This window comes from Salmo trutta, chromosome 29, assembly GCF_901001165.1.
Source record: "Salmo trutta chromosome 29, fSalTru1.1, whole genome shotgun sequence".
Taxonomy (NCBI): domain Eukaryota; kingdom Metazoa; phylum Chordata; class Actinopteri; order Salmoniformes; family Salmonidae; genus Salmo; species Salmo trutta.
Window position 1 is genome coordinate 29919218 of NC_042985.1, and position 14273 is coordinate 29933490.

Consider the following 14273-nt stretch of genomic DNA (forward strand, 5'->3'; position numbering starts at 1 on the left):
TTAAAAACTGAGGGATGGGGCTGGAGAAATTTAACCAGAGCTAACACTGACCATCCATTATATAAAAATTATAGTTTTCACCATGTTTTTCGTCTATATCGTGTTTGTTTACATTTACTTCCTTAACAAACATTGGAGTTAAACGAGTATATATCTTGGGTCGTACCGACAGCTGAACTATGCTCATGAGGCATTTCTAAGTTATATTCTTCATGATTTAATGGGTACATATAAATAATTCATTAATTCAAGTCAACAAATTGATAGCAAATGCAGATTCCCCTTTAAGCACTTAACATATTGTACAGATTGGAATTCGTAACATATCATACGGATTGTGGGGGAGGGGTGTCACATATCATATGAAATGGATGACGTTGTACACAATACCGCACAATTTTCGGGGACCCGTTTTGGCTCGGGAGCACTACTTTCAAAACTACTGGCTGAAATTATGCAACACCTTCATAACGCATATTTAACTGCCTGGTTCCAAAATCAGCATGGGACTGGAGAGCTATTACAGTGACAGCAACTAACAGACAGTCCAACTAACATTCATACCATGGCTCCACTTCCCAACAACACACAGTCAAGACACACAAAGACTAGAAAATATACATTCATGGTGTAAAATGGAATAGAGTTTGTTTAATGTCCGTAAGGGAAATCAAAACATAAAATGACGAGACAAATTGTATTTTTTAAATGTACGTAACAATTAAGTCTAAAACATTTGCACTTTAGAATAAAAGTCCCCTTCTAACTGTGCTTCAGAATACTGTCGCGTTGCCTCTCCGAGATGACCACGTAATCTCACATGATCAGCATAAGGAGGAAATCCCACTGGTACAATGATCTCCCACACATTTAATGACATGGACATGACAAAGTAGCAACAGCATCTGCTGGTATGAGCTGTGGTGGTTGCACATGAATGTGTACCAGGGGAACACTTTGGTCAATGCTTCTGCTTGATTACTGCAGAGATGGAGCTAATTGAATACTGATTATATCACAGTTCAAGCTAACAGTGCTCTACACATCTTTACAACAGCTGCAGGCTAATTGAAGCCCAAACAACTGTACTTGCAAACACATCCCTTCCATAGTCAAGGGTTATCTGCATAGTTTACACCACAGTTCCTACACCGAGTACATAGCTGATTCCTTTTAGATGTAGGAGAGAAAAGAAGTATAGGTTTGGGGGATTTCTCTAAATGTGCATACTGTAATAATGTTGAATACAGCTACTTGAGGGGTTAAGAGGCCTTGTTATATATAGATTAGGCCAGGTTAGTGATCTAGCTAGAACATGAACTAATGACCAACTGGGGAACACTGTTTTTCCACTGCTCTCTCTCTCTCTCCTTCCCTCAACACGAGCCCATGTAGGTCAATTTCAAACCCCTACTACCCCAGAGAAAGTGGCACCCATATTGCTCCATAAACGTCTCTCTTTCCCCTACAGCATAGAGCACACTGTAATGTGTTCACAGGGACCGCCTGCTCAGCCATCTGTCCTGTGAGAGAGAGGTGGCAGGAGGGCAGAATGAGCCAGGCTGAGGCTGACTGGAGCCCACTTAGATGTAAGGCTCTATCTCTCCCTTCCTTCCTGGTCACATGTAGCTACTACCTGGGAACAGGAGGAACCATTGAGCTGTTGACTGAATAGTGACTAAGCTATAGACTTAAAGTCTACTGTATGAATAGACAGACGACTGAGCGCAGGCAGCTTGTATATCAGGGATTTTCTCTCAAACAAATAAAAGGAACCATTGGCGCCCCTCTGTGGTCAAACAACCATACAACAAGACATACAATACAACATTGCTGTCTAACATTGTCTACCACAGACAAGACATTAAGAACACGTTTTAAAAAGAGCACCCTATAAGACATGCAGACATTCAATACAAAACAATTACATAACGAAAAACAAAAGTGAAATCCTAGCAATTAAGCTGAAATTGATTCATTTACATTAGATGTCACGTCTATCTAAAGCTGGGCTCTCCAACCCTGTTCCTGGAGATACCCTCCCGTAGGTTTTCCTTCCAACCGCAGTTGTAATTTACCTGATTCAGATGATCAACCAGCTAATTATTAGAATCAGGTGCGCTAGGTTAGGACCGGAGCGAAAACCTACAGGACGGTAGCGCTCTCCAGGAACAGGCTTGGAAATCCTTGCTCTAAAGACATATTGTACAATAGTCCCCTAAAAAGAGTTCCGTGTTTTGGTATGCATTCATTACTTCTCAGACTATAAGAAGAAAGTCCCATTTCCATGACTTTGGATAATGACAATGCAACTGGCTCAGGCCCGGGAGCTGGGAGCACACAGTTAGCTCTACATTTAAAACAGCCTCTGAGCTAGCCTGATGAAAGATATCAACGTAGACAGTGAGCCCCAGGGACACCAACACCAACGCCAACGTCCAGGCCAAACTCAAAGGAAGTGGAGTTCCAAATCTCGCTACCTCCTCAGTATTAAATCAAAGGTAGCGCATACTACGAATAGGATCAAAACAGAAGTTATTGCTTCTTTCAATTGTATTGAAATTCAGATGTCTGCAGTAAAATGTGGGATACTAACATTTTGAGGACGTTCACACATTCAGTAGTTGAGTGCTGCTCTAATATCAAGTTTAAAGGGTTAAAATAAATGATAAATAAGAGAAAAGAGCGCACTTCTACACATCTCCATGTACTGTAACTACAGTACATACTGGCCTTCTTTAGCTCACAGTAATACCATTTTCAAGTTACAGAATGAATCAAATAAAACTAATATCCCTGAGCCAACAGGACTATGGTTTCATTTTAAATACATATTATATAAGCTATCAAAAACATACACATGGACATAAAGGGAAAAGGTTCACAGTATGTGTCCAGTGTTTATAGCTTTGCTTTACCTGAGAATCACAAAGCACCCTGATGGCTTAGAGGAGAGCCCTTTTTGTTCAATCAGCTGGCATTCACTTAATGAAGAATACATTTTTAAAATACATATTTATACCCCAAATAAGCTATCTCCTACAGTACATAAACACGTCTGGTAAAATATTAAAGTTATCTCTGTGCTACTTTCTGTGATAAAAATATTTTATACGCTTTGAAATTTCTGTAGATAAAAAAAGGTACTGCACTCAAACACAGTCTTACATGGCTCTCTTCCATGTAAGAATACATTTATTCACGACAAAACCTAGAGTCCAGTAACTTAGTGTATAAAACAAACAAATATATAATTGAAATATTGTATCATGAGCAGGACTTTACAAGTCATGAGCAGGAGGAGGCTACCAAAAACCATCACCCCCCCCCCGAAGAGCATTGAGGAGAGGATAGTGGGTGATCAGAATGAGCTCTGACAAGCAGAGTTGGTGCTGTGTGCATGTGGCCACAGGGCCCTGCTAACACAGTGATATAAGATAGGGACACATCTTTGATGTGACACGTCAAAACAAAGCCGCAGAAGCAGAAATATGACATCACACAGTAGAAACCGGATACTGTAATTCAGTGGAGATGCTGAGAACATGAAATGTCTTTACGTTATGGGTGTTCAGAGTCAGCTGGTATAGTGTGGTAGTGTAGTGCCCTATAGCAGGGGTATATCGCTAGCAACAACAGAATCAATGATTACAGCAGAAAGAGGAGAATATCTTCTTTCTAATGATGTCAACATTGTTTCTTAACTCCTAATATTGAGCAAATTACACTCACTGGAGCCAATAACCAGCTGACACTGAAGTATCTGACATACTGTAGGCGCTGGCTGCTGGTAAGCTTTCTTGACATAGACATACATTTTTGCAAACATATGGGTAACCTTTGTTTAAACAGCTGCTTTTAGCTAAAAAAAAATGTGGGCGTTACCTTTCTAGCTAATAGACTATGTTAGAGTTTACACTTCCTTTCCCAATTAAAATAATGAAAAACGATCTACCAAATCTATAATTTAAAAAAAAAATGTTGATTACTTCTCCTTGCCATTATCATTCACTTGATGCTAAGACGACATGTGAGAAGAAAAAAAATTGCTAAAGTATGATTGCCGGGTTGCCGGTTTGCCTGGGAGGGGATCCCGGGGCAAAAAAAGGTTGAAGACCCATGGCCATAGAAAGAGCTGCTGTGATGAAGACACATTTTTGGGGATGGGATAAACAGATACCTAACTCCTGCTCATGTTTTGACATGTGTCCCTCCCTCCACTTTATCCCCTACATCTGGTTGTCATTGTACTGTGGGGTGTTGCTGGAGTACTGCTGATCCGGCATCATGGCCCCCGTGGCGGCTCCCATAGCTGCCTGCTGCGCTGCCTGCTGGATGTGGGGGTTCTTCCAGGCCCCTGTGGTCCACTCCTCCTGAGCCTTGCCTATGCTTCCCCCGCTGCCACGGTAGAAGTTATGGACCTGGAGAGAGGGAGTAGTGGGACGACAGTAAAATGTCAGGCTGCACATAAAGATGACAGAGAGCAATTGAGACCTTTGTTGCTGCCCTATGCAGCCGGCACAATGGGCTTGAGTGAGCGACATAAAGATCACCATGCACATCTTCATGCTCTACGTGTCCCATGGTTGTGACATAACACAAATTATACAGACTTGCCTTGGTGAGGGCGATGAAGGACAGCGTTGCCGTGGCAGTGAAAAAGAGGGTGGGGATGAGCATCAGCAAGGCGATCCAAAGGTTGTAGCTGAAGAAAGAGATGGTCGCCAGCCAGCCGCTGAGAAATGTAGAGAAGAAGAAGACACTTACCATTTGCCCCTGTATTCTGAGTATATCAAACATTAGGAACACCTTCCTAATATTGAGTTTCACCCCCCTTTTGACCTCAGAACATCCTCAATTTCGTCGGGGCATGGACTCTACAAGGTGTCGAATGCGTTCCACAGGGATACTGGCCCATGTTGATGCTTCCCACAGTTGTGTCAAGTTGGCTGGATGTCCTTTGAGTGGTGAACAATTCTTGATGCACACAGGAAACTGTTGAGCGTGAAAAACCCAGCAGCGTTGCAGTTCTTAGCACAAACCGGTGCGCTTGGCACATACTACCATACCCCGTTCAAAGGCACTTAAATATTTTGTCTTGCCCATTCACCCTCTTAATGGCACACAATCAATGTCTCAACTGTCTCGACTTTCAAATCCTTCTTTAAAAATCCTTCTCCTCCCCTTCATCTACACTGATTGAAGTGGATTTAACAAGTCACATCAACAACGGATCATAGCTCGCACCTGTATTCACCTGATCAGTCAATGTCGTGGAAAGAGCATGATCACTTTATGTAGTAGGCTAATATCTTGGCTCAGCCTTAAAAAAAAATTGTGTCCCACATATAAAACCATCCATTTCTGAATGTTGACATGTATACACTTTATGGAAGCTGCCATTACAATTATATCTGCTAATCAAAGTGAAGCCAGGTGACATTTAGCCCTTAACAGCCTTAAACTCTATTGACAGAATGAAGTCATATATGTCCTGAGTGAGGCTACTTCCTGACTGTCATCTATTGCATTGTTAATGATATGACAGGGTGTGGTAATGTAGGAGGTTATACTGCTGTTGTTTTAAAGACATACATGTTTTGGCTAAAGAGAGTTTGTCGGTTACACAATAACTTTCATTTATAATACTTTATGGAAAATGTTTAAGCATTTATACATGTGTATAATCATTTATAATAGGCTTATTATTGAAGGTGATTTGAATGTGTAACCAGTTTACCAGTTTCCCCAGCCTGGGATCCCTATGCACTGGATAATACTGATGCCCACCTGGGCCATGAACACAAAGAAGAACGCCATGAAGTTGAACGAGCTGTCCGTCCTAGGAGAACAACAAAAGGAATTGTATGTACACGGACACACAACACATTATACAGTGTGGTACTTGTTAATAAGTAAATCCCTTTTCAACATTTTGCTTGGCGGTAACTGATTTCCCTTGACTGACGGTATATCACTATGATCAAGCACAATGGTGTCATAGTAAGACTGGGGGGGGGGGGGGTTTCCTGACCACATAGCCTGATCAAGAAAAACTATGGGCCCTAGTTATAGCTTAAAACGATCTAGTGGTAGTTGGAGAGCTCATGGGTGTGTCTGAAATCCACTTACTTGAAGGCCTTGTAGATGGGTCTGAACCAACACACATAGGAGCAGGGGGTGAAGAGAATCAACCATATGATAGCCATGCCAAAATTTGTCACACCCCCTCCACCCAGCATCCACACAAAGCAGCCCACCAGATTCACAGCCAGGGTGATTGTATGCACTGTAAAACACACCACCAGGAGAACACACTGTTATACACACCAGTAGAACAATGCAAAAGTATAATATAACACCAGTCGGGGAACCAGCTCTCAGATGAATGATCACTTTCTGTCCACTCCGGTTCCTTGAGTGCCCTTTCTGCAGGTGTCCATATTTTATTTCCCTTCTCTGTTTTGCTCTAAGTCTCAGTAATCTAGCAAATCTACTCCTCTTAAGATGGAATTGGTTGTAATTAAAGCGTTGCGTGAGCTAGGGGCTCAGTTCCAGCCTGCTCCACAGAACTGCCACAGGCAGCCAATCAGCTTCAATTACTGGTCCACAAAGGGAAGAGAAATCCCTTCATCCGAACTACAAACTCAACCAGAGCTATAATAATAGACCCATTAAGTGATTAGTCTTTTTTCATCTCGGGCAAAGAAACGAAGTGAAGGCTAGAAGTATTTTAATTGGTTACTTTTGAGTTTGTGTCTATTCTTGACCAATACATCTAATGTAACAAGGGTGACTATTCAATGAGATTAGCTAAATGGATTAAAATACATTTTAGAATGACTGAAATCATGGAAACATAAACTCATAGAAACATCAAACATGCAGAGCAAGCACAACACACAAAAGGCATGACAGAAAGGATATAACAGATTATTCCATCAACACTGTTATTGGTGTATAAGTGCAAACACAGAGGTACAGAATACCTGTTTACATGTTTATCACTTAATGGGGGGGATCTGCAGAGAGAATAAAATAGAAGTCATTAGATGATAAGATGAGGCAGCGTATGCATAATCTCCCACCGGCCTGGATGAGAGACACACCAGTGGAGGCTCCGCAGAGCAGAAAGGGGAGGACCATCCTCCTCGGTGAATTTCAGAAAAATGTCAATAGTGAAACAGTAAAAAAGTTATCCTTTTTAGATAAAATTATACACAAATATAGTCACGTCACTAAATAATTGATTTAGTCCATGCTCATAAAAAAAAATGGTCTTCCCTCATCTTAATCGGCAGCGACCACCGCTGACCTACACATATCTAGTTACAGCAGAAGACCCTCCGTCATTCTTTGTAGCTGTGGTGGATGAAGACAACCCATGTGGCATGGGAGAGGTTAACTGTCAGCTCCCATGTGTTCACCACAATGATCTAATCTAAACAGTAGGCTACACTGGAGAGAGGGCTACACAGAAACTCTGCACAGAGGGGAAACTTGTTTCACACTATTGTGGCTTCCTGAACCGTACTGTCCTGGCACACTTATTATCCTTTTACACGTTCCTTTCCAGCACAGTTCCAGCAACTATGGTTGATGAGCTTGGCTAGGCTGTCTTGGCTCAGCTCAGTAGTCTGAAAGAAGTATAACAGTGCAATAAGAGATCATAACCCCTAAATATGTGGACTCTATGACAGAGTGGCTGACTAGAGTTGTTCTAGTATGGGCTGTGGGTAGTGGGCAGTGGGCACTCACAGATCCACAGGTGGTAGAGTCTCTTGCACATGGTGCGATGCTGTTCAGGGATCTCCTCATCAAAGTCCTGGTAGAAACATGGCTGCAGGGGGATGAACCCTGGTATTGGAGGGAAGTTATTCTCTGCTGGAGAAATGGCAATCATACATTAGTGGCATTGGCAGGTGTGTCATGTTAGGCTAGATACTAGTGTTTGTATGATTGGTTGATCAGAGACTAGCCAAACAAGACAGTAAATGACTTTCATAGAACACCATGATTATGTACCAAAACATATGCATACTGTGTGTCAATTTCAATTCATGCAAATCCTTACCAGCCATCACTGTTGGTTTTGTTGTTCAGATTGTTTTGGTCCTCAATCTTTTGAACCTACAAATAAAGAAAGTGTAGCTTTGTAAATGCAGTCATTCTAAAACTCAGTAAAAACACTAAACATCAGATTTCGCACTCACAGGTGAAATGTATTTGCACGTTATATTAGTAGGCCCGAACACAATAATTGAACAAAGACTATTGACAGAAAGAGATGGATCAATTATGCCAGTGTGCAGCTTATGTGTGACACCACTTGTGACATGCTGTAGCTATGCTTTTATCCAATGTAGTGTTTTCAAGATCTGTAATCTCAACGTTGTCACTTGTCACATTCGACTGAAGAGATTTGCGGACACACACACACAGGGGCGTGTTGGTGGCATCGGATCAATGGTGGCTTTTCAGGGTTTAAGAACTGGGATCCTTCCGGTGCGCGAGTAAAAGTGGAGACTCAATAAAGCAGCCAGAGTCTTCATAGCCTAACATTCGTGGTGTTTTGGTTTGAATTCGCTGAATAGACCCATATACTACCGGTACTCGCTTCAAGTCAACCCGCTATCTTTGAAGTTAGTGCTATCCTGATAGGGATCAACTGACTCTAAAGGCATTACGGACTTCCATTGGAAACATAATCTGCTTACCTCCTCCTGTCCTGAGCGCACTGTTGCTATTTACAATGTTTTGTCCCTCGGCTGCATGCTATCAGTTCCACCTCATCGAATATGAGGAATGACAAAGCTTGATAATGAAGAGATAAAGTAGAATAAATCACTGTTATTTCACTTTTTTATACGAGGTCGTGGAAGTAATGTATCTCCAATGCCGTAGCTGTCCTATCAGTGTCAGTAAATCCACTGTCCCGTCAGTCCTGACCAATAGGCACACTGCTCTCCACTCGCGATATCTGCGTCTTAATATTATTATCCAATAGCTATCTGGCTCTCCCTCGTTCCATGGCGGCTGCTCTCCACGGTGCTGAAGTTAATAGCCCGCTGTCTACAGAGAAAGCGAAGTAATCTGTGACCTACTCTGGTGTTACTGGCGCGCTTCGATAATTTCACTCATAATGATCACCAAATGAACGTTTATGAAATTAATCAAATACAGGATTATTATTCAATAATTATCTAGTAATATGTTTTTTTTTTTGTGGCATAAAATCTTTCACTTAATGTTTGATATTCATATGCAGAAATTATGGTCAGCAATTACGGTCTGTCAGGGGTCTCATTTATACTGTTTGATAGGGGTCATGGGGTTTATGGACAGGACTAACAGTGTTTACCGTTTATTCATGTCTTCTATCAATAATGTACAAAACAGGAGGGGATGTTAGCCAGCAAATGGCAGTGTTGATATTGGTTTGTTTCTGGTTTGCCAGCTAGGGGGTTCAGTTCAGCACTGCTTTACTGATGGGAGTTACAGTATCATCTATCTATCCCCTTGACATACTCATCCTATGAATGTTCCTCATCTTACAGAGTAATATGACATTTATGTTTTAATGATTTATGATGGATGAATTTAGCATGCAGATCTTTTCACTGTGCTTCTCTTGTTTACAGTAAACCTCAACCTCTATGTGCAATACTGGTTAAACATTCTACACATCTATTCCAACAATAATGACTGGCATACCCAAAATTCACTGTCTGGCATAGCCCTTCCTTCATTGTCCTCAAATAGCTTAGCATGACAAATTGGAAGTATTGACCATAGAGCCTTTCCAGCCCTTTTCAACTACAGACCCAATTGTCCCTATGTTCAATTACTCATATCCACAACATTAATAATTCATACATATATTGTGCCCAATCAGTGATTACAATATCTTTCACAAAGTTAAAATATGCACATATTTGCATGTGATGAATACATACTTGAGTCTTGGACTCCTGGGACACTAGCCCTTGGGCTAAAAGAGATCCTTACTAAAAATCAAATCAAGTCTAGGGACACAATTTAAGAAATCTACCACAAAATGTGTGATTTTAAAAAAAATATTCTTCGACATATAATAATATTTATAGTGTATGAGTCATTATATTTGCTTCTAATCTTTTCCATCACTAAGATAAACCCCTCATGTTTGCCCACCTGGAAATGTCTCTCTTCTAAAACCTTATCAGGATTCTTCCAGCCACTTACATTTTCACAGAGATGAAAAAAAGAAGAACAACATTGAATTATCAAACAGACAAGACAGTATAGCCTAGCCTTGCTGCTGAAGTTCAGTTCATGTAAGGACAGAGGCAATCAGTCAGTTAGCTGCTCTCTGTAAGGCCAATCATTTCCACCAGTGGCTCTAAACTCATATGGCCCTGTGTATTTCATTATGGTGGCTGGCTGGATGATGGGGGCTGAAGGTTACCCGGTGAGACAGGGACAATGAGTCTGTGTTCATCAGAGCTGGTGACATAAGCTAAGGTTAGACCTGACGTATGGCTGGCCGGGATATTAGTGATACAAAGTAAAGAAAAGTACAGGTATATCTAGATCCCTGGGCTGACTGGGCTCTGCCTGTCCCAGACACAGCATGAGAGAGAGTCAAGTCCCTACAGAGCATCTAGAGAGGATACCTTGTTTGCATTGTAAGTTTACTGTGCTTTCCTGTAGGTTAAATCCTGAGTCCATTCTAACATGAATCCAGGTAAAACTTGCATGGTCATTATTTGAAAGTGCTCGTACAGCAGCATGTATGGACATCTGGTGATTCCTGTATCAACAGGCTAAGGAGCTTAACCTTGCAGTGCACTGCATGATAAGGTGTTAAATTGTAATTTGATTTCCACTACTTGGCTTTTATTCTGCATAACTAAAGCCCTGTAGTAACCTGATTATTGTGTTGGCAGGCAGGGGCCTTGCTTTGAAACCAACAGACTGGAGGATGCCAAGAGCCTCATGCTGAGAGGAAGGGTGTGGGAGTCATCACAACAAAGAAGGAAAACACAGGAATCCTGCAGTAGCACTTCTGTTCAATGACCTTTAGGGGGCACTGTGATCCACTTTTCCTCAAACTGAATGCGCGTGAGCGAGGTCTGTCAGTATGCTACTGCTACTGCTGCTGCTGCTGAAGCTACTTGGGTGACTCTGGGTTTGTTCATTTTCCTATGCTATTTTAGATGGAGTGCTTCAAAAAAATGGCTTTTGGCTTGTCGTGGTTAACCCATGTATAGTTGCTGTGCCTATTTCTCTGTTTGTGTAAGTCACCTTTTTTTCAGAGCTGTGGGTTTGTACCTGTTGTTCAGAGTGTGGTCTCTATCTTCACACACACACACACACACACACACACACACACACACACACACACACACACACACACACACACACACACACAGCTTCAGGGAGAGGAAAGATTGGCCTGCACACTGTTTTCTCTACAAGAAGGCCGGTTGGCAGCACACCTCCCCTCTCCAATGACACAGATAAGTATTTTGAGGGCAGTTGACACATCTGGCAACAACAAAAAAGCTGAAAATACTCATATTATAAAACCACAAGGACTATTTCATCTTCCTGACGTGTCACATTGAGAAGTAATGGCAATAATTCTTGGTGATGAAATCCTTAAAAATAGCACGGTTGGCATCTGCTTGCCCAAGGAGACACATTACAGTCATTGTCTAGTCTCCTCTTCTCAAAACGCATGACACACATCACATACTATACAATTTAGCCCATGACAAACTTACAGTTTCAGAGAGAGAGAGAGAGCTCTGGAAAATGAATAAACAAGCCAATTAGTATTCAAAGGCCCCTGTCTGCCTGTCCACAGGGCTGCAGGTAGGCATCTGTCCACTTGTCCTCACTAGACACAGGGATGAGATGTTGGAGAGTGTCCTGCGAGAGAGAGAGGCAACGCTGGCCATCACAAACCTCCCCCTAAAAACCCTGGCCCCTCAGCCTCCTATTGATCTGCAGTAGACGACTAAATGATCAATACATTTCTCTCCTCTCTGGAATAGTCGGCCTTCATGAAACAGGGTTTTTCCCTCTGTAATGTTCATCTTTTTCTGAAGCATTCTTTTCACTCTGACAGTATCTGTCCATCACCAACTAACACAGTGGATGGATTCGCTTTGGAGCGTTGAGAATAAACAGGCCATATTTAGAAAAGCCACATAGTATTTGGAAATGTAACCATAATTGAGATGAGCTACTACACTCATAGAAAAAAAGGGTGCTATCTAAACCTAAAAGGGTTCTTCAGCTGTCCCCATAGGGGAACCCTTTCCACAGAGGGTTCTACATGAAACCGCAAATGGTTCTACCTGGAACCAAAAAGGGTTCTCCTATGGGGACAGCCAAATAACCCTTTTGGAGCCCTTTTTTATAAGAGTGTATAGTCCCAAATGGGGGATGTCATTTGAATCATTCCCCCAAATCTTCCCAGCCAGAGGAAATGTCTGTTTCCAGTTTATAAGATCTCTATGTTGGAATGGCTCTGAAGCTTTTCAGATGTAACAGGGGCCAACTAGGGGTCAGCACATCTCTGGGAGAGATTCTTCTTGCCTCCCTGACAGTAAAGAATGTACAGATATCAGCTCCATTCTCTTTACGTACGTGTAGCATGAACATATTCCATGCTACACATAATCTACATCAGAGACTCACAGATGGAAATATGAACGTCTTTGAAATGTTCTGAACAGGCTTTCAGGAGCTCCCTGCTTCCCGTCTTAAGACTCCTGCAACTCTTCCACTTTTCACTCCCCCTCCTTCCCTCCAACCCCCCTCTCCCCATCTCCCCCGTCCTTACTCCTTCCTATCTGACCCTCTCTCTGTACTCCATGAATATTCACCAGCGGCAGGTCCAGTCTCAACAGTGCTTATTAAAACCATCTCTAATAACATGCACCTTCAATAGAAAGCCAAAACACAGATAAGAGTTGGCTGGTGGTGGGGGCTCTCTCTCCGACAGCAAACAAGGCCCCCATTGATGGGACACTTGAGACGACGACATGTTAGCAGAGCAGGTCCAAGCTTTCTTTCCCAGAGCAGGACCAAGCTTTCTTTCCCAGAGCAGGACCAAGCTTTCCTTCCCAGAGCAGGACCAAGCTTTCTTTCCCAGAGCAGGACCGAGCTTTCCTTCCCAGAGCAGGACCAAGCTTTCTTTCCCAGAGCAGGACCGAGCCACACAGCCTTTTACTGAGATTTTAAATCTACTTTTAAGCTAATTAGGATACAAACCGCTTCCTTCACAGAATATTTGTTTTAGCCTGTGTTCAGAGGGATTCTGCCCACCCTGTTCCCCTCCACTCCTCCTCCCTGGCTTCCCCTCTCTTTGCCCCTCTCAGCAGAGGAGATTAGGATGGGAAAGTCAGCTTTGCCTCATCAGCTTGGCCAACACTGCATTGATGAGGCACAATGAGCCTTTTCTTTGTCTGGTTGATTACTTGATATATCTTCCCCTAGACAGAGGGCACATACTGTATGAAATGAGGACTTGATGATGAGATGGTGAATGGTGCTACTAGTGGAGAGAGAAAGTGAGAGAGAGAACAGAAAAGGGGGGGGGGGACTGTGCCGACTGTATGTTCCGCGGCCCAGAAAAGAAGATAGAGGACAGAGTTCATGTTTTCTCTCCTCCCTTCTCTGCTCCCTCCCTCCCTCCCTCTCTTCACCCCTCACCTCTCCCTCTGTAGGCAGATTGGTAGGAGTGGGCAGAAGGCTGGGCTTTTGTGCCTTTGCCCATGAGATCATAACCCAGGATGTGCTCCGAATAATGAAAAGAGGGAGGCATTACATCATGAACAAACACGCACACCCTGGTACCTCATTGAATAGTAGTGTGTGTGTGTGTGTGTGTGTGTGTGTGTGTGTGTGTGTGTGTGTGTGTGTGTGTGTGCGTGCGTGCGTGCGTGCGTGCGTGCGTGCGTGCGTGCGTGCGTGCGTGCGTGCGTGCGTGCGTGCGTGTGTGTGTGTGTGTGTGTGAGGTAAGTACGTTTGCCTTGTTAAACTCTGAATATGAATGTCCTCCTCCCACCCTGTCCCCCCCTCAGTGCTCCAGGGTTGGGCATGCTGCCAGTGAGACCCTGGTGGTATTGTACTACTAAAGTAAACCATTTGCCCAGTCACCCTAAGTCTTGGTTTCTATGGAGACCCTTCCTCCTCGCCAAGCATGCACTCGGCACCCCTCCAGCGGAACGGGGTGGGATAACACCAAGCCGGCCAATCACACACACTCACCTACTTTA

At 42.9% G+C, this 14273-nt stretch overlaps 1 protein-coding gene across 2 annotated transcripts; it reads right to left on the reverse strand.

Annotated features, from left to right (window-relative positions):
* Positions 1–622: 622 nt before the first annotated feature.
* On the reverse strand, positions 623–8934 carry LOC115167343 (secretory carrier-associated membrane protein 5). 2 transcript variants are annotated; one of them, XM_029721691.1, is made up of 7 exons: positions 8718–8934; positions 8075–8130; positions 7759–7884; positions 6133–6289; positions 5741–5842; positions 4618–4735; positions 623–4421 (listed from the first exon to the last, which is right to left on the reverse strand). In XM_029721691.1, the coding sequence occupies exons 2-7, from the start codon at positions 8079–8081 to the stop codon at positions 4230–4232; spliced, it is 702 nt and encodes a 233-aa protein (XP_029577551.1). In that variant the 5' UTR covers positions 8082–8130; positions 8718–8934; the 3' UTR covers positions 623–4229. The 2 variants fall into 2 exon arrangements, with proteins under 2 accessions (XP_029577551.1, XP_029577552.1); XM_029721692.1 differs by having other exon boundaries at positions 4230–4421; positions 7759–7881.
* Positions 8935–14273: the final 5339 nt, after the last annotated feature.